A 24,068-nucleotide genomic window follows, 5' to 3' on the forward strand; every position below is an offset into this window, starting at 1 on the left:
GTCTGTCCACGGTGGCGGCTCTGGCGCGGGACGTGGACTCCACTCAAACACTGATTTAGTCCCTCCTCCTCGCGTCCTTGGATAGTCCACCCTCGCCGCCGACCATGGCCTATTAGTCCTAACCCAGAACCCCACTGGACTGAGGAGCAGATCGGGACTGAGGGGCAGCTCAGGACTGAGTCAGCTCGGGACTGAGGGGAAGCTCGGGACTGAGAGGAAGCTCAGGAGTGAAAGGAAGCTCAGGCAGGTTGATGGATCTACCAGATCCTGGCTGGCTGGTGGATCCTGGCCGACTGGTTGACTGGCGGATCTGGAAGAGTCTGGTTGACTGGCGGATCTGGAAGAGTCTGGTTGACTGGCGGATCTGGAAGAGTCTGGTTGACTGGCGGATCTGGAAGAGTCTGGTTGACTGGCGGATCTGGAAGAGTCTGGCTGACTGGCAGATCTGGAAGAGTCTGGTTGACTGGCGGATCTGGAAGAGTCTGGTTGACTGGCAGATCTGTAAGAGTCGTGCAGACTGGCTGCTCCATGCAGACTGGCAGCTCTGGCTGCTCCATGCAGACTGGCAGCTCTGGCTGCTCCATGCAGACTGGCAGCTCTGGCTGCTCCATGCAGACTGGCAGCTCTGGCTGCTCCATGCAGACTGGCAATTCTGGCTGCTCCATGCAGACTGGCAGCTCTGGCTGCTTCATGCAGACTGGCAGCTCTGGCTGCTCCATGCAGACTGGCAATTCTGGCTGCTCCATGCAGACTGGCAGCTCTGGCTGCTTCATGCAGACTGGCAGCTCTGGCTGCTTCATGCAGACTGAACAGGCGGGAGACTCCGGCAGCGCTGGAGAGGCGAGGCGCACTGTAGGTCTGATGCGTGGTGCTGGCACTGGTGGGACTGGACCGAGAACACGCACAGGAAGCCTGGTGCGGGGAGCTGCTACCGGAGGGCTGGGGTGTGGAGGTGGTACTGGATAGACCAGACCGTGCAGGCGCACTGGAGCTCTTGAGCTCCGAACCTGCCCAACCTTACCCGGTTGAATGCTCTTGGTCGCCCTGCCAGTGCGGCGAGGTGGAATAGCCCGCACTGGGTTATGCAGGCGAACCGGAGACGCCGAGCGCAAGGCTGGTGCCATGTAAGCCGGCCCAAAGAAACGCACTGGGGACCAGATGCGTAGAGCCGGCTTCATGGCATTTGGCTCGACGCTCAATCTAGCCCGGCCGATACGCGGAGCTGGAATATACCGCACCGGGCTTTGCACCCGCACTGGAGACACCGTACGCACCACAGCATAACACGGTGCCTGCCCGGTTTCTCTAGCCTCCCGGTAAGCACAGGGAGTTTGCGCAGGTCTCCTACCTGGCATAGCCATACTACCTGTGAGCCCCCCCACAATACATTTTTGGAGCTGACTCCCGGGCTACCTTGCCAACCGTGTTCCCTCGTATCGTCGGCTCCTCTCTCCGGCTGCCTCTGCTCTCCTCGCTGCCTCCACCTGTTCCCATGGAAGGCGATCCCTTCCCGCCAGGATCTCCTCCCATGTGTAGCAACCCTTGCCATCCAATATATCATCCCATGTCCATTCCTCATTGCGCCGCTGTTGCTGCCTTTGTTGCTTCTCCTGCGGCTCCTGCCTGTTACCATGCTGCTTGGTCCGGGTGTTGGGGGTGATTCTGTAACGATCTGAGTGTAGTGGGTGAGGAGTCAGGCGCAGGAAGCAGAGAGTTCAGGTGAGTGCTATTTTAATGCACAGAGAAACGGCGAACATAAGCCAACCCTCACGAACACACAGGGCGTAAAGAACAAACAAATGCCCCAAACAGGGGGACTTAAACTGTCCAGGGAAAACCCACAAAATGGGAAAACACAAAACCCATAGACGTGCACACCAAACAGACGGTCACAATAATTAATCCCGCGCCACATACAAAAACCCATGTCACACCCTGGCCTGACCAAATAAATGAAGATAAACACAAAATACTTAGACCAGGGCGTGACACATACACTATTTCAGAATAAATACTGGAAGCTGAAACAGGAGGGGTCGGGAGACACTGTGGCATGGACAGGGCCAAACAGGCAGGATATAACCCCACCCACATTGCCAAAGCAAAGCCCCCACACCACTAGAGGGATATCTTCAACCATCAACCTACTACCCTGAGACAAGGCCGAGTATAGCCCACCAAGATCTCCCCCACGGCACGAACCCGAGGGGGGCACCAACCCGGACAGGAAGATCACATCAGTGACTCAACCCACTCAGGTGACGCATGGAAGAGCACCAGTAAGCCAGTGACTCAGCCCCCGTAATAGGGTTAGAGGCAGAGAATCCCAGTGGAGAGAGGAGAACCGTCCAGGCAGAGACAGCATGGGCGGTTCGTTGCTCCAGTGCCTTTCTGTTCACCTTCACATTCCTGGGCCAGACTACACTCAATCATAGGACCTACTGAAGAGATGAGTCTTCAATAAAGACTTAAAGGTTGAGACCGAGTCTGCGTCTCTCACATGGGTAGGCAGACCAATCCATAAAAATGGTGCTCTGTAGGAGAAAGCCCTGCCTCTAGCTGTTTGCTTAGAAATTCTAGGGACAATTAGGAGGCCTGCGTCTTGTGACCGTAGCGTACGTATAGGTATGTACGGCAGGACGAAATCAGAGAGATAGGTAGGAGGAAGCCCATGTAATGCTTTGTAGGTTAGCAGTAAAACCTTGAATCAGCCCTAGCCTTAACAGGAAGCAAGTGTAGAGAGGCTAGCACTTGAGTAATATGATCACATTTTTGGGCTCATTTCAAGGTTCTAGGAGGTTCTCCACACTTCCTGTCGCATGACATGGGAGCCCAAACACATTGGTCTTTATGGCCCTTGCTACTCATGTTTTACTGTAGACTTACATTATATACCAGAATGTTAGTTGTGCTACAGGTTATGGAGGCTAAAAAACTGTTCTCAACATTTGTTTTTGGTTCCCTTGACTCTCCAGGAGCATTTGCTTTTGGTCCAGTGTGCGTTCCCTCCTTGTCAGGCTCAAAATGTTCAAGACAAGAGGGGTGGCTACCTGCCTGAAAGGTTTTGGACTTTAACCAACATGTTTTAAATCATAATTAGACATTTACCGTTTTGACCGTGTCTGTCTTGGATGAGTGCCTTGGTGTCTTGACTAGCTGACAAAACTCACACGGGCAGGAGTGGTAGTGCGCAGGAGTGCTTGGTTGTCTCCATAGCAACAGAAGCTCCACAACATCGGCTGAGTTTGGCTTCTGCAACTTAATATGGGTTTTTCTTGTACTTTTTTTTTACATTGTAGAATAATAGTGAAGATGTCAAAACTATGAAATGGAATCATGTAGTAACCCCAAAAATATATTTCATATATTGAGAATCTTCAAAGTAGCCAGCCTTTGCCTTGATGACAGCTTTTCACAGTTTTGACTGGTATTGTACATCTCACCTTCCCTATCTCTCTTCTGTCCTCCCATGACTGGTACTGTACATCTCCCCTTCCCTATCTCTCTTCTGTCCTCCCATGACTAGTACTGTACATCTCCCCTTCCCTATCTCTCTTCTGTCCTCCCATGACTAGTACTGTACATCTCCCCTTCCCTATCTCTCTTCTGTCCTCCCATGACTGGTACTGTACATCTCCCCTTCCCTATCTCTCTTCTGTCCTCCCATGACTGGTACTGTACATCTCCCCTTCCCTATCTCTCTTCTGTCCTCCCATGACTGGTACTGTACATCTCCACTTCCCTATCTCTCTTCTGTCCTCCCATGACTATTTCTCTCCATAAACTCTCTATATACTGTATTCACTTAATTCTTTGACCTTTTCACCTTAACTATCAATTGAATTCATTCTCACCATCATAATTGCCGTCTGTCCCTTGACCCCATGCTCCTTGGCACTGACTCTCTGCTTCGTACTGCCACTTTACGCTCTGGTGAAAGGTAATAAGCACAATCCTGACAACCAGCTTTTCATTGGACTTGATAGTTATCATCCAGTGAGTGAATTTGACATTTGTTGCGTGACAAGAAAGCGTGTGTGGTCTCTGTGAGATACATAGCTTGAATAGCACAAAGCATACAGTATGTTCTGTAATATGTGTCCTGGATCAACATCCCGGATGAACTCGCATATTTTGTTCTATCCTAGATGATTTTACAAAATCTCTCATTGTTGTGGCTGTGCGTTTGTACCACTAAAAATCTAAGCATATATACTTTTTTTAATAGCTGGTGAAATGTGCATCCATGTACTTATTTGGGAATTTCCTAAGAATGTTGTCTTGTATAATTATCTATATGACAGCGCCATTTTGATTGCAAACAGTGACTTCCGAATCCAGTGGTTGTGCGGTTTTATCGCTCAGTTAATTACATTTGAACTTTAAATGTGAGAGAGATGCATGAGATCGGAAAAACAGCTAGAGAATTGTGTTCAGCCGTGTTATTTTTGTGCATGAGCAGTGGAATGCATACATTGAGTAATCCAGTACCATGGCCCGCAGCACTGCAAATAGACACAAACACACAATTGCCTAGGAACAGTGGGTTATCTGCCTGTTCAGGGGCAGAACGACAGATTTGTCAGCTCAGGGGTTTGACCTTGCAACTTTCCGGTTACTAGTCCAACGCTCTAACCACTAGGCTACCCTGCCGCCCAATGCTTACATACTGTTTTACCCACTTCATATGTATATACTGTATTCTAGTATAGGTCTAACCTATTTAACTATTGCTGTACATGTACTATTCTTCAGAAATGCAACATGCAGTATTTTATCCATATACAATCCATATTGTCTATACATCCCATCACATACAGTGCCCTTGGAAAGTATTCAGACCCCTTGACTTTTTCCACATTTTGTTACATTACAGCCTTATTCTAAAATAGATTTCCCCCCCTCATCAATCTACACACAATACCCGATAATGACAAAGCAAGCACAGTTTTTTAAACATTTTTGCAAATGTATTACAAATAAAAATCTCAAATACTATTTCCATAAGTATTCAGACCCTTTACTCAGTACTTTGTTGAAGCACCTTTGGCAGCGATTACAGCCTGGAGTCTTCTTGGGTATGACGCTACAAGATGATTATGACGCTCCTGTATTGGGGGAGTTTCTGACATTGTTCTCCACAGATCCCCTCAAGCTTTGAATCTTTGATCGATCGGGTTCAAGTCCGGGCTCTGGCTCAAATGTTCTCCCATCACCACAGAGAATGATGGAGGCCACTGTTTTCTTGGGGAGCTTCAATGCTGCAGACATTTTTTGGTACCCGTCCCCAGATCTGTGCCTCGACATAATCCTGTCTCAGAGCTCTACGGACAATTCCTTCGACCTCATGGCTTGGTTTTGGCTCTGACATGCACCGTCAACTGTGGGACCTTATATAGACAGGTGTGTGCCTTTCGAAATCATGTCCAATCAACTGAATTTACCACAGGTGGACTCCAATCAAATTGTAGAAACATCTCAAGGATGATCAATGGAGACATGATGCACCTGAGCTCAATTTCGAGTCTCATAGCAAAGGGTCTGAATACTTGTGTAAAGAAGGTATTTCTGTTTTTTCTTTTTAATACATTTCAAAAAGTGTTTAACCGTTTTCACTTTATGGCGTTTTGCATGTAGATTGATGACACAAATAACATCTTTAGCATAAGAATAATTGGAATAATTTTAGAACAAAGCTGTAATGTAACAAAATAATACTTTCCGAATGCACTGTTCCTTCTCGTATCTACACGCTGTCCTCCTCTCACCTTTTCCCTTCGCTTGTGGACTTCAGTGCACAACACAACAGCTCTCTGTGACCAGATGCAAAAAAACAATTTCCAAGGCAAACCTACCTATCATAACCATTAAACGCTACACAGCATACATTGTTAACGTTATAGTCAACAAAATCGAATTAACGCATTAGTAACCCCACAACCATGTGTACAAACACACAGTAAATTTAACAGCTACCAGTTTAGCACTTACACCAGCAGGCCCCGGTGGCAATAAATTAATAAAACCGAAACCTTGACTTTAGTTTCAATTTACATTTTAATATCACATGCACATGCACAGTACAATGCCAGTACAATGCCTTTCTGGTCTAAACACAACAATGCAGTCAATAACAATGTAATGCTAAAAATAACATAATGTAGAAGAGTTGCAGTGTTGGATAGCCTTAGCCAGGTAACGGTGACTAACTCCATTCGGTACAAATTTGCCCAACCGTGACATTCAAACGAGGCTGCAATGAAAACTAATAGGATATAGCAACTGTGTTGACATCAAAATCTGGGGTGTGAACTAGGTTTCTATTCAAGCATTGCTTGACATGTTAATGGACCTATAGTATTGGAGAAAAGTTGAAAAAACTGACCCCTCCGACGCTGTACGTTAAATTGGGACGTGTCATGACGTAATGTACAGCACGCATAATGCAACTCATTTTGTGTCATACAGCCTCTCTCCACCAGGTGTAGCGGTTCTCTCACCATTTTAAAACAAGAAAGGGTAAGGGGGGCCTCCCGGGTGACGCAGTGGTTAAGGGCGCTGTATTGCAGCGCCAGCTGTGCCACCAGAGACTCTGGGTTCGCGCCCAGGCTCTGTCGTAACTGGCCGCGACCGGGAGGTCCGTGGGGCGACGCAAAATTGGCGTCTTCCGGGTTAGGGAGGGCTTGGCCGGTAGGGATATCCTTGTCTCAACACGCACCAGCGACTCCTGTGGCGGGCCGGGCGCAGTGCGCGTTAACCAAGGTTGCCAGGTGCACGGTGTTTCCTCCGACACATTGGTGCGGCTGGCTTCCGGGTTGGATGCGCGCTGTGTTAAGAAGCAGTGCGGCTTGGTTGGGTTGTGTATCGAAGGACGCATGACTTTCAACCTTCGTCTCTCCCGAGCCCGTACGGGAGTTGTAGCGATGAGACAAGATAGTAGCTACTAAAAACAATTGGATACCACGAAATTGGGGAGAAAAAGGGGTAAAATTAAAATAAAATAAAAAAGGGTCTTCATTATAAAGGATTTAAACACTGTTTCCAAATCCAAATAACTTCACAGATCAATGTAAAGGGTTAAACACGTTCCCTGCTTGTTCAATGAAACATAAACAATTAATGAACATGCACCTGTGGAACGGTCGTTAAGACACTAACAGCTTACAGATGGTATGCAATTAAGGTCACAGTTATGAAAACTTAGGACACTAAAGAGGTCTTTCTATTGAACTATCAATTCAAACCCCAGTCCTACCTACAGGTTATGGAACATTTGCTCTTTTAGTATTTCCCCAGTAGGTTTCCTCAAGGAGAAAGCCTCCACTTCAACTAAAACACGATAGTAAATACTACAGTATACTACACTCTGCAAAAACACTACATTAATTACTATAGTATATACGACAGTTTTCTTTTACTACAGTATTTATACTATCGTTAACTGTAAATACTACAGTAAATACTAAACATACTGCTGTCCGCAAATTAAATACTACAGTAAAGTCAGCAAAAACACTACAGAGAACCATTTATACCATAATATGCTATACTAGTTTTTCATGTGGTTAGTGTCACTTTATATAATGAAGTACTACCACACTGAAAGTTATTGTCGCAACGTTTGAAGTACATTCAGAGGTGTCGGCAGTGTTTGGTAACTTCTGGTCGTGTGAATCTCTCACGGTCAACTTCAGACATGTTTTGTGTGTGCTGGCATGTCATGTGTCTCTGTTTTCATAGCACAGGTCAGGGGTCATGGTATGATTCATGTAAGGGAGTTCTAGACAGAGAAGGTGCTATCGGTTGATACGTTTATGTGCTTGAAAGTGACATAACACTAAATAGGCAAATGAGAACAATTTCCCGTCTTTCCACGGACACCAGCCACCCAACTTTGATTGAATTTGTTTCTCCTTTTGCCGTGTAAGTGGACCTAATCTCTATGGATCTACCCTGTGACCTCTTTAGCAAAATCATCTTTGGTGTATTTTAGAACATCCTTTGAATTGGTAGGAGTGCAATACAAAATGGTCTTGGTTGTCCTCTGATCTCCTGTGTTCATATTTAACCCAGCCCCACCTGGACTGTCCCAATAATCTGAGAATGGCGTGGGGTCTGTCTGGGGGATACCTTTAGATGGTTCAGCCCATTTATTGACCCTCTGGGAACTGGAAGAAAGGAAAAACCTGCACTCACTGAAATATTCTTTAAGTTTTAATGTATTTGTTTTTAGCAGCAGAGGTCAGAACAAACAGACGCATTTCGGCGGCAGCCGTCATCAGCTGGTCCACGTGTGTTTCTTGATCTTAAAGATGTCCGTGGCCCTAGAAGGACTTCCTACAGGAAAGCAAACCAATTAAACTATCACGTTTGAGGTAAGACCCAGATGCAGACAACGTCAAATTAACAACAGGTTATTAATCCAACAGGGGCAGGCTAAAGACAGGTCAATGCAGGCAGGGGCCGGTAATCCAGATAATCAATCAACAATCGAGAGACAGGAACAGAGTGTAAAACGCTAGTAGGCTTGACGAAACAACGCGAACTGGCAACAGACAAACAGAGAACACAGGTATAAATACACTGGGGATAATGGGGAAGATGGGCGACATCTGGAGGGGGGTGGAGACAATCACAAATACAGGTGAAACAGATCAGGGTGTGATAAAACCCAGATCGTATCAAACACACTGCAGATATTTGGTTTCAGAGAAGTTAAAAAACACCTGGCTTATGTAAATGACTGATTTATAGTTGGAAGTGTCTCGCCCAGACTCCAGGTGTTTCAAGCTCCTTGGCTTCCTCTCTATTTATTACACCAAGAGTGATTCCATGAGACAGCTGGGTCCCTGTAACATCTTGTTTCCCCCTTAGATCTGATCACCCATGGACAAGTAGTGGATTTGGATGGAGGAGGGTGCTTTTTTTAAATACAGCTGCTTTTGATTTGTTAAATTGTATTTGATGAGAGTGGTTTCTAAAACCCAATTTTAGCTCCATTACGATGAAGGACAGCACTGCTGAAAATAACACAGTCTGATGGGGTGCTTTCCCTCCCTCCCCCACCATTGCATAAGAGATGGGTAATGGGAAATTAAATTGGACTCAAATGAATTGGAGAGAGGGTTCAATTTGGGTTTGTGGACAAGGTGAGGGCTTTCAAGCATGCACACACAACCTAGAAATAGCAGCCTCGTGTGCAAGGCCCTCTACATTTTTTGCACTGGTATCACAACAGTCAGGTAAGAGGGGCTGCTGGTGTATAGGTATAGTATATATATGGTATAGTGAGGGGTAAGAGGGGCTGCTGGTGTATAGGTATAGTATATAGGTATATACATGGTATAGTGAGGGGTAAGAGGGGCTGCTGGTGTATAGGTATAGTATATAGGTATATATATGGTATAGTGAGGGGTAAGAGGGGCTGCTGGTGTATAGGTATAGTATATAGGTATATATATGGTATAGTGAGGGGTAAGAGGGGCTGCTGGTGTATAGGTATAGTATATAGGTATATATATGGTATAGTGTGGCATGTATAGTGCATTCGGAAAGTATCCAGACCCCTTGACTTTTTCCACATTTTGTTACTTTACCTTATTCCTCGATCTACACACAGAAACCGATCAAGACGTAGCAAAAACAGGTTTTTAGAAGAAAAAAAATCAAATTTCTAAAACAGAAAAACAGAAATAACTTATTTACATAAGTATTCAGACCCTTTGCTCTTGCGACTCAAAATGTGATCTCTGATGCATCCTGTTTCCATTGGTCATCCCTGAGATGTTTCTACAACTTGATTGGAGTCGACCTGTGGTAAATTCAATTGATTGGACATGATTTTATAAAGCACACACCTGTCTATATAAGGTCCCACAGTTGACAGTGCATGTCAGAGCAAAAACCAAGCCATGAGGTCGAAGGAATTATCTGTAGTGTGCCGAGACAGGATTGTGTCGAGGCACAGATCTGGGGAAGGGTACCAAAACATTTTTGCAGCATTGACTGTCCCCAATTACACAGTGGCCTCTATCATTCTTAAATGGAAGATGTTTGGAACCACCAAGACTCTTCCTTGATCTGGCCGCCCGGCCAAACTGAGCAATCAGGGGAGGTGACCAAGAACCTAATGCTCACTCTGACAGAGCTCCAGAGGTCCTCTGTGGAGAAGAGAGAACCTTCCAGAAGGACAACCATCTCTGCAGATCTCCACCAATCATGCCTTTATGGTAGAGTGGCCAGACGGAATCCATTCCTCAGTATAATGAAGATGACAGCCCGCTTGGAATTTCCCAAAAGGCTTCTAAAGGACTCTCAGACCATGATGAAACCAAGATTGAACTCTTTGGCCTGAATGCCAAGCGTCATGTCTGGAGGAAACCTGGCACCATCCCTACGGTGAAGTATGGTGGTTGCAGCATTAGGCTGTGGGGATGTTTTTCAGCAGCAGAGACTGGGAGACTAGTCAGGATCGAGGGAAAGATGAACGGAGCAAAGTACAGAGAGATTCATGATTTAAACCTACTCCAGATTATCCATGACCTCAGACTGGGACGAAGGTTCTCCATCCAACAAGACAATGTTGAAGCCAAGCCAAATCAGGAGTGGCTGCGGGACAAGTCTCTGAATGTCCTTGAGTGTCCCAGGCAGAGTCCGGACTTGAACCCGATCGAACATCTCTGGAGATACCTGAAAATAGCTGTGCAGCGATGCTCTCCATCCAACATGACAGAGCTTGAAAGGATCTGCAGAGAAAAATGGGAGAAACTACCCAAATACAGGTGTGCCAAGCTTGTAGCGTCATACCCAAGAAAACTGGAGACTGAAATCGCTGCCAAAGGTGCTTCAACAAGGTACTGAGTAAAGGGTCTGAATACTCATGTAAATGTGATATTTCCGTTTGTTTTTATACATTTGCAAAAAATAAATAAATATTGTTTGTCATTATGGGATATGAAAACTATTTCATCAAATTTATTATAATGCTATAACGTAACAAAATGTGGGAAAAGTGAAGAGGTCTGAAAACGTTCATATATTTAAATATTTATCATTATTATATATATATTTTTTGTCATTTTTATAAGAAGTACGAGGTGTCCTCGTGTGTAGGTATTGGTAAGGAAAACATGGTTCTCTTGTGTGACCCCGTATGGCTTTCTGTACTAGAACGTACCATATTATGGTTTGCCACCCCCTTCACACACACACTGTGCTGTGACCTGATCTATCATAACATGACTAAGTCATCATTGGGTATCCTAGAAGTCACATGACTTTCTAGCAACGACTTCATATGCTCTTCTGCATGTCATGGGATGTGTGCCCAAGTCCTACTAGTATGCTGGCATATACAGCAATAACCTGTATACCCCAGAGCTGTCAACATGGGTAATAACAGTGTGCGGGCCATCTTGTTCTATAATAGTATTCTTTATTAGCCCAGCACCTATATATTTAAGGATGTGCGTATGACCACAAACGTCTCTAATACAGCAATGTGTCAATGATTGAGTGTCTTTTTATAGGCAGATCAAGAGATCTGTAGCTTTTTCCACTATCACGTTCACTCTTAACTTGTTATTTCTGATTTGACGCGACACAAGTTTTATAAACATTTTAGGAAATCACGTTTTTATTTTGGAAAATTTTCCAGTAGTTACTTTTTTGGAGGGGGAGAGGGAGTGCAGGGGGAAGTCTATCACATCTTTAATGGTGACCTCTGCTGTAGGAACGTTCAGATATATGTGTGTGTGTGTGTGTGTGTGTGTGTGTGTGTGTGTGTGTGTGTGTGTGTGTGTGTGTGCGTGCGTGCGTGCGTGCGTGCGTGCGTGCGTGCGTGCGTGCGTGCGTGCGTGCGTGCGTGCGTGTGTGCGTGTGTGTGTGTGAGAGAGAGAGAGAAATAGAGGGAAATAGAAATAGAGGGAAATAGAAAGAGTGGGATGTCTGTATTGGATTCAGCTGTGTGACTTAGTGAGAATCTTTGGTTACAAGCTACCCTCAAGTAGCACACAAGCTATTTCTGCTCCACTTATCATTTTATATTCTGGGATCACAAAAAAGCCAGACCAACTAATAAAATGGCATCCCATAATTTGTTTCTGAACCTTACCTGCAGGTTACCGTCGAAAATGTCGAAGAGTCAAAATATAGGAAATAATAAGCTTCCACAGAGCAGTGGTGGAAAAAGTCACATCTCATACTTGAGTAAAAGTACAGACTTATTTTTTTATTTTATTTCACCTTTATTTAACCAGGTAGGCAATTTGAGAACAAGTTCTCATTTACAATTGCGACCTGGCAAAGATAAAGCAAAGCAGTTCGACACATACAACAACACAGAGTTACACATGGAGTAAAACAAACATAGAGTCAATAATACAGTAGAAAAATGAGTCTATATACAATGTGAGCAAATGAGGTGAGATAAGGGAGGCAAAGGCAAAAAAAGGCCATGGTGGCGAAGTAAATACAACATAGCAAGTAAAACACTGGAATGGTTTATTTGGAGTGGAAGAATGTGCAAAGTAGAGATAGAAATAATGGGGTGCAAAGGAGCTAAATAAATAAATACAGTAGGGAAAGAGGTAGTTGTTTGGGCTAAAATATAGATGGGCTATGTACAGGTGCAGTAATCTGTGAGCTGCTCTGACAGCTTCTGCTTAAAGCTAGTGAGGGAGATAAGTGTTTCCAGTTTCAGAGATTTCTGTAGTTCGTTCCAGTCATTGGCAGCAGAGAACTGGAAGGAGAGGTGGCCAAAGGAAGAATTGGTTTGGGGGTGACCAGAGAGATCTACCTGCTGGAGCGCGTGCAACAGTTGGGTGCTGCTATGGTGACCAGCAAGCTGAGATAAGGGGGAGCTTTACCTAGCAGGGTCTTGTAGATGACCTGGAGCCAGTGGGTTTGGCGACGAGTATGAAGCAAGGGCCAGCCAACGAGAACGTACAGGTCGCAGTGGTGGGTAGTATATGGAGCTTTGGTGACAAATGGGGCTTTGGTGTTTGATGTGGGTCTGGAAGGAGAGTTTACAGTCTAACCAGACACCTAGGTATTTGTAGTTGTCCACATATTCTAAGTCAGAGCCGTCCAGAGTAGTGATGTTGGACAGGTGGGCAGGTGCAGGCAGCGATCGGTTGAAGAGCATGCATTTAGTTTTACTTGTATTTAAGAGCAGTTGGAGGCCACGGAAGGAGAGTTGTAATGGCATTGAAGCTCGCCTGAAGGGTTGTTAACACAGTGTCCAAAGAAGGGCCAGAAGTGCAAAAAAGTATTTAGTCAGCCACCAATTGTGCAAGTTCTCCCACTTAAAAAGATGAGAGAGGCCTGTCATTTTTATCATAGGTACACTTCAACTATGACAGACACAATTAGAAAAACAATCCAGAAAATCACATGGCTACAATTTCGGCAGATAATTTTTAGAAAGAAAGGGTCTAGATTGTCTAGCCCGACTGATTTGTGGAGGTCCAGATTTTGCAGCTCTTTCAGAACATCAGCTGACTGGATTTGGGAGAAGGAGAAATGGCGAAGGCTTGGGCGAGTTGCTGTGGGGTGTACAGTGCTGTTGACCCGGGGTAGGAGTAGCCAGGTGGAAAGCATGGCCAGCCATAGAAAAATGCTTATTGAAATTCTCAATTATTGTGGATTTATCGGTGGTGACAGTGTTTCCTATCTTCAGTGCAGTGGGCAGCTGGGAGGAGGTATTCTTATTCTCCATGGATTTTACAGTGTCCCATGGTTTGTGTTGCAGGAAGAACATTTCTGATTGAAAAGGCTAGCCTTGGCTTTTCTAACTGCCTGTGTACATTGGTTTCTAGCTTCCCTGAAAAGTTGCACATCACGGGGGCTGTTCGCTGCTAATGCAGAAAGCCATAGGATGTTTTTGTGTTGGTTAAGGGCAGTCAGGTCTGGGGAGAACCAAGGGCAATATCTGTTCCTGGTTCTAAATTTCTTGAATGGGACATGCTTATTTAAGATGGTGAGGAAGGCATTTTATAAAAAAATAACCAGGCATCCTCTACTGATGGGATGAGATCAATATCCTTCCAGTATACCCCAGCCAGGTCAATTAGAAAGGCCTGCTTGCTGAAGTGTTTCAGGGAGCATTTGACAGTGATGAGGGGAGGTCGTTTGACCGCTGACCCATTACAGATGCAGGCAATGAGGAAGTGTTTTTTTAACCTTTATTTAACTAGGCAAGTCAGTTAAGAACAAATTCTTATTTTCAATGACGGCCAAGGAACAGTGGGTTAACTGCACGTTCAGGGGCAGAATGACAGATTTGTACCTTGTCAGCTCAGACATTCGAACTTGAAACCTTTCAGTTACTAGTCCAACACTCTAACCACTAGGCTACCCTGATTGCTGAGATCTTGTTTGAAAACAGCAGAGGTGTGTTTAGAGGGCAAGTTGTTTAGGATGATATCTATGAGGGAGCCCGTGTTTACGGCTTTGGTGTGGTACCTGGTAGGTTCATTGATAATTTATGTGAGATTGAGGGCATCAAGCTTAGATTGTAGGATGGCTGGGGTGTTAAGCATGTTCCAGTTTAGGTCACCTAGTAGAACGAGCTCTGAAGATAGATGGGGGGCAATCAGTTCACACATGGTGTCCAGAGCATAGCTGGGGGCAGAGGGTGGTCTATAGCAGGCGACAACGGTGAGAGACTTGTTTTTAGAGAGGTGGATTTTTAAAAGTAGAAGTTCAAATTGTTTGGGTACAGACCTGGATAGTAGGACAGACCTTTGCAGGCTATCTTTGCAGTAGATTGCAACATCGCCCCCTTTGGCCGTACTATCTTGTCTAAAAATGTTGTAGTTAGGGATGAACATTTCAGAATTTTTGGTGGTCTTCCTAAGCCAGGATTCAGACACAGCTAGAACATCTGGGTTGGCAGAGTGTGCTAAAGCAGTGAATAAAACAAACTTAGAGAGGCGGGTTCTAATGTTAACATGCATGAAACCAAGGCTATTATGGTTACAGAAGTCATCAAAAGAGAGCTCCTGGGGAATAGGAGTGGAGCTAGGCACTACAGTGCCTGGATACACCTCTACATCACCAGAGGAAAAGAGGAGGAGTAAGATAAGGGTACGGAAAAAAGCTATGAGAATTGGTTGTCTAGAATGTCTGGAACAGAGAGTAAAAGGATGTTTCTGGGGGTGATAAAATAGCTTCACGGTATAATGTACAGACAAAGGTATGGTAGGATGTGAATACAGTGGAGGTAAACCTAGGTATTGAGTGATGATGAGAGGGATATTGTTACCTTAATAGAAAACGACTCAAGTAAAAGTGAAAGTCACCCAGTAAAATACTACTTGAGTAAAAGTCTAAAAGTATTTGGTTTTAAATATACTTAAGTATCAAAAGTAAAAGTATAAATCATTTCACATTCCTTATATTAAGCAAACAAGCACCATTTTCTTGTTTTTAAAATTTACGGATAGCCAGGGGCACACTCCAACACTCACATAATTTACAAACAAAGCATGTGTTTAGTGAATCCACCAGATCAGCCGCAGTAGGAATGACAAGGGAAGTTCTCTTGATAAGTGTGTGAATTTGCTAAGCATTCAAAATGTAACGAGTACTTTTGGATGTCAGTGAAAATGTATGGAGTAAAAAGTAAAAAAGTCCATAATTTCCATTAGGAATGTAGTGAGGAAAAAGTTGTCAAAAAATATGAACAGTAAAGTAAAGTACAGAAACCCCAAAAATGTCTTAATAAGTAGTACTTTACAGTATTTTTACTTAAGATCAGACCCTTTTTTTTACATTTTCATCTAAAATGAGACCCATATCTAACTGCCTGTAGCTCAGGACTTGAAGCAAGGATATGCATATTCTTGATTACATTTGAAAGGAAACACTTTGAAAAAAAACATGCGTTTTCTATTTTGTATTTTTTTTAATCATCTTTGAAATGCAAGAGAAAGGCCTTAGTATAATATTGGAGTTTAGGCGCAATTTAGATGCTGTTCACTAGATGGCAGCAGTGTATGTGCAAAGTTTCAGACTGATCCACTGAAGCGTTGCAATAATGCACAAAATGTTGTATCGAGTCTGCCCAAATGTGCCGATTGTTTCAAGTACATGACTATAGAGAACTTAAAACATGATATGGTAATAAAAAAAACAAGTTTAAACACTCCCAGGAAGGCCATACATGAAGGAAAATTAGCTTCTCTATAGAATAGACACTAACCTTCACACATCTAGATGGCCGGGCGGTTGGATGTGGGGCCAGCAACAGCAGTGGTTCAAACATTAGAACCCAGTTCCTACATTTGAATATAAAAATGGATTTTTATCAAACAAAACAATACTGCATTTTTTCTCTGGGACCCTCAGGATGACTAATCAGAGCAAGATTACTGAATTACATTATTTAGCTTCAGAGGTGAATGTATCAAACCAAGTGCCGTAATAATGTTCTGTTGTTGTGCACTCTCCTCAAGCAATAGAATGGTATTGTTTCACTGTAATACCTAATGTAAATTGGACAGTGCAGTTAGAATAACAAGAATTGAAGCTTTCTGCACATATAAGACATGTCTATCTCCTGGAAAGCTGGATGTTACTTACAACCTCATTCTAGTCACATTAGCACACGGCAACAACCGTCCCGGTATAGGGACACTGATCTCGTAGAGGTTAAGTCATGTCAACCCAGTCACTGCACTAAGTGACAACCCAGTGTACAGTATATGACTTCCTTGTTGTTTGGTCAAACGGACCGGAAACTAGGAGAGGAAGAGAGAGGCCAGACAGAGAGATGAAAATGAAGGGAGGGAAGCAGTGGTGTAAAGTACTTAATTGATCGCAAGGGCAGTGTGCCATCGTACCACTTATCTCTCATGTAAGGGTGCAGGGGGCTCACTTATCTCTCATGTAAGGGTGCAGGGGGCACAGTAAATACATACAGTGCATCGGAAGTATTCAGACCCCTACAGGGGCGCAACTTTGGTTTAGTGGAAATCATTATAATTATATAAACACTCCAAACCGCCTACCCGACCGCTCGGAGGTGTCCATCTGGTCCTAAAGCACACCAGTGCCTCGTTTTCTATCACATTCCAATGATAAGACGTGGGGGGGGGGGGGGGGCAAAAATGCAATTTTACAATTTAGGGGGACATGTCCCCCACGTCCCCAGTGAAAGTTGCGCCCCTGCTTTACAACCTTTTTATAAAATGGATGAAATTGTATTGTGTCTCTGAGTACTTTCTGAAAACACTGTACGTCTATTTCATGTTTCATCACAATAAGACAATCACATTTCTGCAAAAGTACAATGGGGCGGCAGCGTAGCCTAGTGGTTAGAGCGTTGGACTAGTAACCGGAAGGTTGCAAGTTCAAACCCCCCGACCTGACAAGGTACAAATCTGTTGTTCTGCCCCTGAACAGGCAGTTAACCCACTGTTCCCAGGCTGTCATTGAAAATAAGAATTTGTTCTTAACTGACTTGCCTGGTAAAATAAAAAAACAATCTCATACTCACTTAGCAACCCACCCATGACTGTTTTTCACTGTAGACAGTAGGTCCCCAACATCCTCTGTCACCAAACCCCCTTTCCCCCTCCTCTCCTCTCCCTTCTCTTTCATCACATTCCTCAGCCTCTCTAAATGTATTTTCAGCAGTGTTGGAAGCTACTCTGAAAAGATAGTTTACCAAGCTACCAATTTCTTCACACTGAAAGTAGCTAAACTAAAGCTACCCCTATGAAAAATATAGCTTACTTAACTAAAGCTACTTTCAGCTACTTTTACTTTTGTCATAAGTCAATCTGAAATGTCATAGACAACAAATTGCAAGAACAGATCACTTTGGTGTGAAATTAACAGAATTTGTAATTTAGTCTATTAAACACACCAAAAACATGTTTTAAATGAAATGAGGCAGATCTGATTCCGAAAGAGAAAATAAATGATTGCTTCATCCGTATTTTATTGTTGCAAAAAGGAGCATGTACTTCCTGCTACACCGCTTACATGGCAAAAAGGAGCATGTACTTCCTGCTACACCGCTTACATGGCAAAAAGGAGCATGTACTTCCTGCTACACCGCTTACATGGCAAAAGGAGCATGTACTTCCTGCTACACCGCTTACATGGCAAAAGGAGCATGTACTTCCTGCTACACCGCTTACATGGCAAAAGGAGCATGTACTTCCTGCTACACCGCTTACATGGCAAAAGGAGCATGTACTTCCTGTAATCATCTACACCGCTTACATGGCAAAAGGAGCATGTACTTCCTGTAATCATCTACACCGCTTACATGGCAAAAGGAGCATGTACTTCCTGTAATCATCTACACCGCTTACATGGCAAAAGGAGCATGTACTTCCTGTAATCATCTACACCGCTTACATGGCAAAAGGAGCATGTACTTCCTGCTACACCGCTTACATGGCAAAAGGAGCATGTACTTCCTGTAATCATCTACACCGCTTACATGGCAAAAGGAGCATGTACTTCCTGTAATCATCTACACCGCTTACATGGTAAAAGGAGCATGTACTTCCTGCTACACCGCTTACATGGCAAAAGGAACATGTACTTCCTGTAATCATCTACAACGCTTACATGGCAAAAGGAGCATGTACTTCCTGCTACACCGCTTACATGGCAAAAAGGAGCATGTACTTCCTGCTACACCGCTTACATGGCAAAAGGAGCATGAACTTCCTGCTACACCGCTTACATGGCAAAAATGAGCATGTACTTCCTGCTACACCGCTTACATGGCAAAAGGAGCATGTACTTCCTGCTACACCGCTTACATGGCAAAAAGGAGCATGTACTTCCTGCTACACCGCTTACATGGCAAAAAGGAGCATGTACTTCCTGCTACACCGCTTACATGGCAAAAAGGAGCATGTACTTCCTGCTACACCGCTTACATGGCAAAAAGGAGCATGTACTTCCTGCTACACCGCTTACATGGCAAAAAGGAGCATGTACTTCCTGCTACACCGCTTACATGGCAAAAAGGAGCATGTACTTCCTGCTACACTGCTTACATGGCAAAAGGGTTATTAACTACTGAAAAGACTACCTACATTTGAATTTAGTTCAATTACCACAAAGGTTCTGCAAAATGTTGTTAAATTACTAGTTGAACTACAAATCAACAAAAAAATAAATTGTCCCTTTTTCAGGACCCTGTCTTCCAAAGATAACTCATAAAAATCCAAATAACTAAACAGATCTTCATTGTAAAGGGTTTAAACACTGTTTCCCATGCTTGTTCAATGAACCATAAATTAATGAACATGCACCTGTAACAGTATAGCTTCTGTCCCTCTCCTCGACCCAACCTGGGCTCGAACCAGAGACCCTCTGCACACATCAACAGTCACCCTCGAAGCATCGTTACCCATCGCTCCACAAAAGCCACAGCCCTTGCAGAGCAAGGGTAACCACTACTTCAAGGTCTCAAAGCGAGTGCCGTCACCATTTGAAACACTATTAGCGCGCACCACCGCTAACTAGCTAGCCATTTCACATCGGTTACACACCTGTGGAACAGTCGTTAAGACACTAGCAGCTACAGACGGTAGGCAATTAAGGTCTCAGTTATGAAAACTTAGGACACTAAAGAGGCCTTTCCACTGTCTCTGAAAAACACCAAAAGAAAGATGCCCAGGGTCCCTGCTCATCTGTGTGAAAGTGCCTTAGGCATGCTGCAAGGAGACATGAGTACTGTAGGCAATAAATTGCCATGCCCGTACTGTGAGACGCCTAAGATAGTGCTACAGGGAGATAGGACGGACAGCTGATCGTCCTCGCAGTGGCAGGCCACGTGTAACAACACCTGCACAGGATCGGTACATCCGAACATCACACCTGTAGGACAGGTACAGGATGGCAACAACAACTGCCCGAGTTACACCAGGAACGCACAATCCCTCCATCAGTGCTCAGACTGTCCTCAATCGGCTGAGCGAGGCTGGACTGAGGGCTTGTAGGCATGTTGTAAGGCAGGTCCTCACCTGACATCACCGACAACAACTCAATCCCATTGAGCATGTCTGGGACCTGTTGGATCAGAGGGTGAGGGCTTGGGCCATTTCCCCCAGAAATGTCCAGGAACTTGCAGGTGCCTTGGTGGAAGTGGGGGTAACATCTCACAGCAAGAACTGGCAAATCGGGTGCAGTCCATGAGGAGGAGATGCACTGCAGTACTTAATGCAGCTGGTGGCCACATCAGATACTGACTGTTACTTTTGATTTTGACACCCCCGTTTGTTCAGGGACACATTATTCCATTTCTGTTAGTCATATGTCAGTGGAACTTGTTCAGTTTATGTCTTAGTTGTTGAATCTTGTTACGTTCATACAAATATTTACACATGTTAAGTTTGCTGAATATAAATGCAGTTGACAGAGAGAGGACGTTTCTTTTTTTGCTGAGTTTAGTTCACTACTACCCAACCCTGGTTTTCAGCCTGTGCTTACTGGCAGTGAGTCGGCCTGCTCAGTCCACACATAACGCAAAACAGATGTAGAAAGTGGAGCAGCCAAGATGTTGCTATGGATATGTGTGGGGGCAACTCGAGACACAAATGAGTTTGTTTCTTTCTCTGTTTTGTATTTCACTTTCACAGTGTAATTTTACACTGTGAAATACGGTTTTTCAAACACTGCCTTTAAGCCCAGAGTAAATATGCTTCAATGCTATACAACGGTTGGTTGTTTAGCAAAAAATCTGACTCTTGCACAACTGTGGGGCAAAACAGCCAGGGTTGGATAGATTGTTGATAACTTGTAAACTATATTTGGTCTCCAATATTTATTGAAAACAAATAGTTGCACAATGACCACTTGTCTCTCAAATACATTGTTACAATTGTTGGTTAGCATGTTCTCTTGCAAATATTTTCAATATTAGCATTAGATGTGACATCAGTCAAAACAACTCATGCTATCAAGAACGAGCTAACTTTGTTAGAAATGTTTAACAGATGGTTTTGGGAAGAGCACCACCCTTACAAATCCCAATTTATGCTCTGGCATGCATACGGCACAGTAGAACTATAGACACTATTATAAACTGGGTGGTTCGAGCCCTGAATGCTAATTGGCTGACAGCCGTGATATATCAGTCCATATACCACTGCTCTAATGGCATTGGTAACCAGTTTATAATAGCAATAATGCACCTCAGGTGTTTGTGGTAAATGGCCAATACACTGTACCTTGGCTAAGGGGTGTATCCAGTTGCGTCGTGACTAAGAACAGCCCTTAGCCGTGGTATATTGCCCATAGTGGCAAAAGAGCCTAATATTGCTCTCATGGAATGGATGTCATTTCTTGATAGAAGGATACAGATCTATCATAGAAATCAAGGGCTATTTGCAAGTGAAAACTGAGAAGGTCATGAGACATTTTGCCCAGTTGTTTAAATTTATTTTGGTGGACACATTATGCCTATGCTGTTGTATTTCCGAGTGGTGCAGCGGTCTGAAGCACTGCATCTCAGTGCAAGAGGCATCACTACAGTCCCTGGTTCAAATCCAGGCTGTATCACATCCAGCCGTGATTGAGAGTCCCATAGGGCAGAGTGCATTTGGCCCAGGTTTGGCCGTCATTGTAAATAAGATTTTGTTCTTAACTGACGTGCCCAGTTAAATAAAGGCTACATATAGAAACGTTAACATGAGGGTGTGAATCGTGGTAAGAGCACTAAAGTTTACTACCTATGTCCTACAGAACGATGACATCAGCTTCTCAAGAGGGGGCAGGCTTCTTGCGTCGGGGGAGGATCTGTGGAGGACCTTTCCAAGCTAACCCCGTCCTCGCTTCCCGCAGCAGACATACTGTACACACACAAATTGGTTTGTAGCCTACATTCACCCGGGTCTTCTGCTTGCTTTTGTGAGAAAAAAGGACCGTGCCACCGTTTTAACCGCATGACATGATGAGAGACTACCGCGGCGTGGGCTTCGTAACAATGTTGCCGTTGTAGCAACACCGCCGGACGACACCAATGGTTTATCTAACCGTAGCTCAGTGCGAGGGGCGCATAATCAAGCTGGATTCCCCTGATGTGATGTTCGATGCCAGCACCTGGAGGATTCGCAACATCTGGGACGGTGTGAAACTAGAGGTCGCCGGGAATGTGAGCCCCGTTGTCCTGCATAGCTTCACCCAATTGGACCCCGACCTTCCGCTGTTGGAGGTAAGGAAATCACCAGTAATTTGTTCACTGCGCGCTGGGCGCATTCATGGTTCATTCATGCGTCTGGTGACGGGTCTGCTGTCGAATCTGCGACATCTGATCGATAAGCAAGAATGGCTTATGGTTTTTAGAGGAGAAACGGTATGTTCTGTTGTGTTTTGTTGTTTCTTTCTGCCTTAGTGTTAATGAACCAGTTACTCAAGTTCAATACATTTAAGTGCGGATGTCCTTTTGATATTCCGCAACATTGTTTTAGTAGCCCATTTGTTTTCTGAAATGTTTCAACGCACTTTGTGAAATATACATGCTTTATTGATGAAGAATAAACATGAAACCAGTTTCATAATATAGGCAGTTTTTATTATTGTATTTTACTTTATAACTTTTGCAGGGAGTCAACAATGAGACACAGGTCTCTTTTGCAAGTGAACCCTGCAAACAACTTGCTGTACAAGTCATGTGATGAAACTACAATAGTCCATAATGTATAGACACTCAACTGTAACTGTTATAATCTCTGCAAATTACCCAACATTACTTTTAAAAAATGCTGTGATTAATAAATGGCATTAATCAGTCATATTAATCATCCATGATTGGAGGACAAGGTGGCATGCGTTTAAAAAAACAACAACATTTTTTTACCTTTATTTAACTTGGCAAGTCAGTTAAGAACAAATTCTTATTTTCATCATCAATTTGATTTGAATAAAACAATTATTTTTATATGGAACAAACACCAGTCACTAGTTACTTTCCCATCCAAATGGCACGAGGCAGCTTTTAAAACTGTGCCAGTGAACCAGTAGAAGTCATTGATTCAATTGGATTCCAATGGGTCACCGTGTTGATTGCTGTCCAAGCAGTGTGTGTTCTACTTACCAAATAACACACTACCTCATTGGAGATGCCATAGGCTATGTCATAGGGTCTCTTTGGTCCTGAGATTCTGTGTTTCTGTTTGTGAAGGTGACAAGGGTTTATTCCGTCTCGTCTAGTACAGCTAGTAGACACAAGCTTTATTTTCAGGTTGGCTTTTACATTTGGGTCATTGTCAACTCATCTTTTATTTATGTTTGTTGCTGCCATGTGTGGGCATAAGAGTTTTAGTGTGTGACACATTTTGTGTGAGTTTAAGTGTGTTAGGCTTGTGTGTATTGTAGTGTGCATGTGAACGTTTGTGAATGCCATGGGTAACCACATGAAAAAATACTATAGTAAGCTATGGGCCAAGGCCATCAGACTGTTAAACAGCCATCACTAACATTGAGTGGCTGCTGCCAACATACTGACCCATCTCTAGCCACTTTAACAATTAAACATTTGATGTAATAAATGTATCACTAGTCACTTAAAACAATGCCAATTTATATAATATTTACATACCCTACAATACTCATCTCATATGTATATACTGCACTCTATACCATCCACTGCATCTTGCCTATGCTGTTTGGCCATCGCTCATCCATATATTTATATGTACATATTCTTATTCATTCCTTTACACTTGTGTGTATAAGATAGTTGTGAAATTGTTAGATTACTTGTTAGATATTACTGCACGGTCGGAACTAGAAGCACAAGCATTTCGCTACACTCGTATTAACATCTGCTAACCATGTGTATGTGACCAATAAAATTTGATTTGGTTTGATATGTTACAAATACTGTAGTATTACTATATTTATATATTAAAGTATTCACTGTAGTATTGTTGTGGTCATGACTGTAGCATACTGTAGTATTTATTGTAGTGTTATAGCAAACATTATTGGAGTATACTATAGTATTTATTGTAGTGTTATAGCAAACATTATTGGAGTATACTATAGTATTTATTGTAGTGTTATAGCAAACATTATTGGAGTATACTATAGTA

General features: G+C 43.6%; 1 protein-coding gene across 5 annotated transcripts in view; it reads left to right on the plus strand.

Moving 5' to 3' along the window:
- Positions 1-24,068, plus strand: part of LOC124016638 (ral guanine nucleotide dissociation stimulator-like) — a 106,826-nt gene that overhangs the window by 22,381 nt on the left and 60,377 nt on the right. For 2 of the 5 annotated variants that reach the window (XM_046332171.1, XM_046332172.1), the window contains exon 2: positions 21,718-22,186. The exons of the other annotated variants lie outside the window; for them this stretch is intronic. In XM_046332171.1, the coding sequence (XP_046188127.1) occupies positions 21,995-22,186 (192 nt within the window). In that variant the 5' untranslated portion in view covers positions 21,718-21,994. The remainder of the gene's footprint in view (positions 1-21,717; positions 22,187-24,068) is intronic. 5 annotated transcript variants of the gene reach the window in all.

The sequence above is a fragment of the Oncorhynchus gorbuscha genome, linkage group LGY (assembly GCF_021184085.1).
Source record: "Oncorhynchus gorbuscha isolate QuinsamMale2020 ecotype Even-year linkage group LGY, OgorEven_v1.0, whole genome shotgun sequence".
NCBI classification, from domain to species: Eukaryota; Metazoa; Chordata; class Actinopteri; order Salmoniformes; family Salmonidae; genus Oncorhynchus; species Oncorhynchus gorbuscha.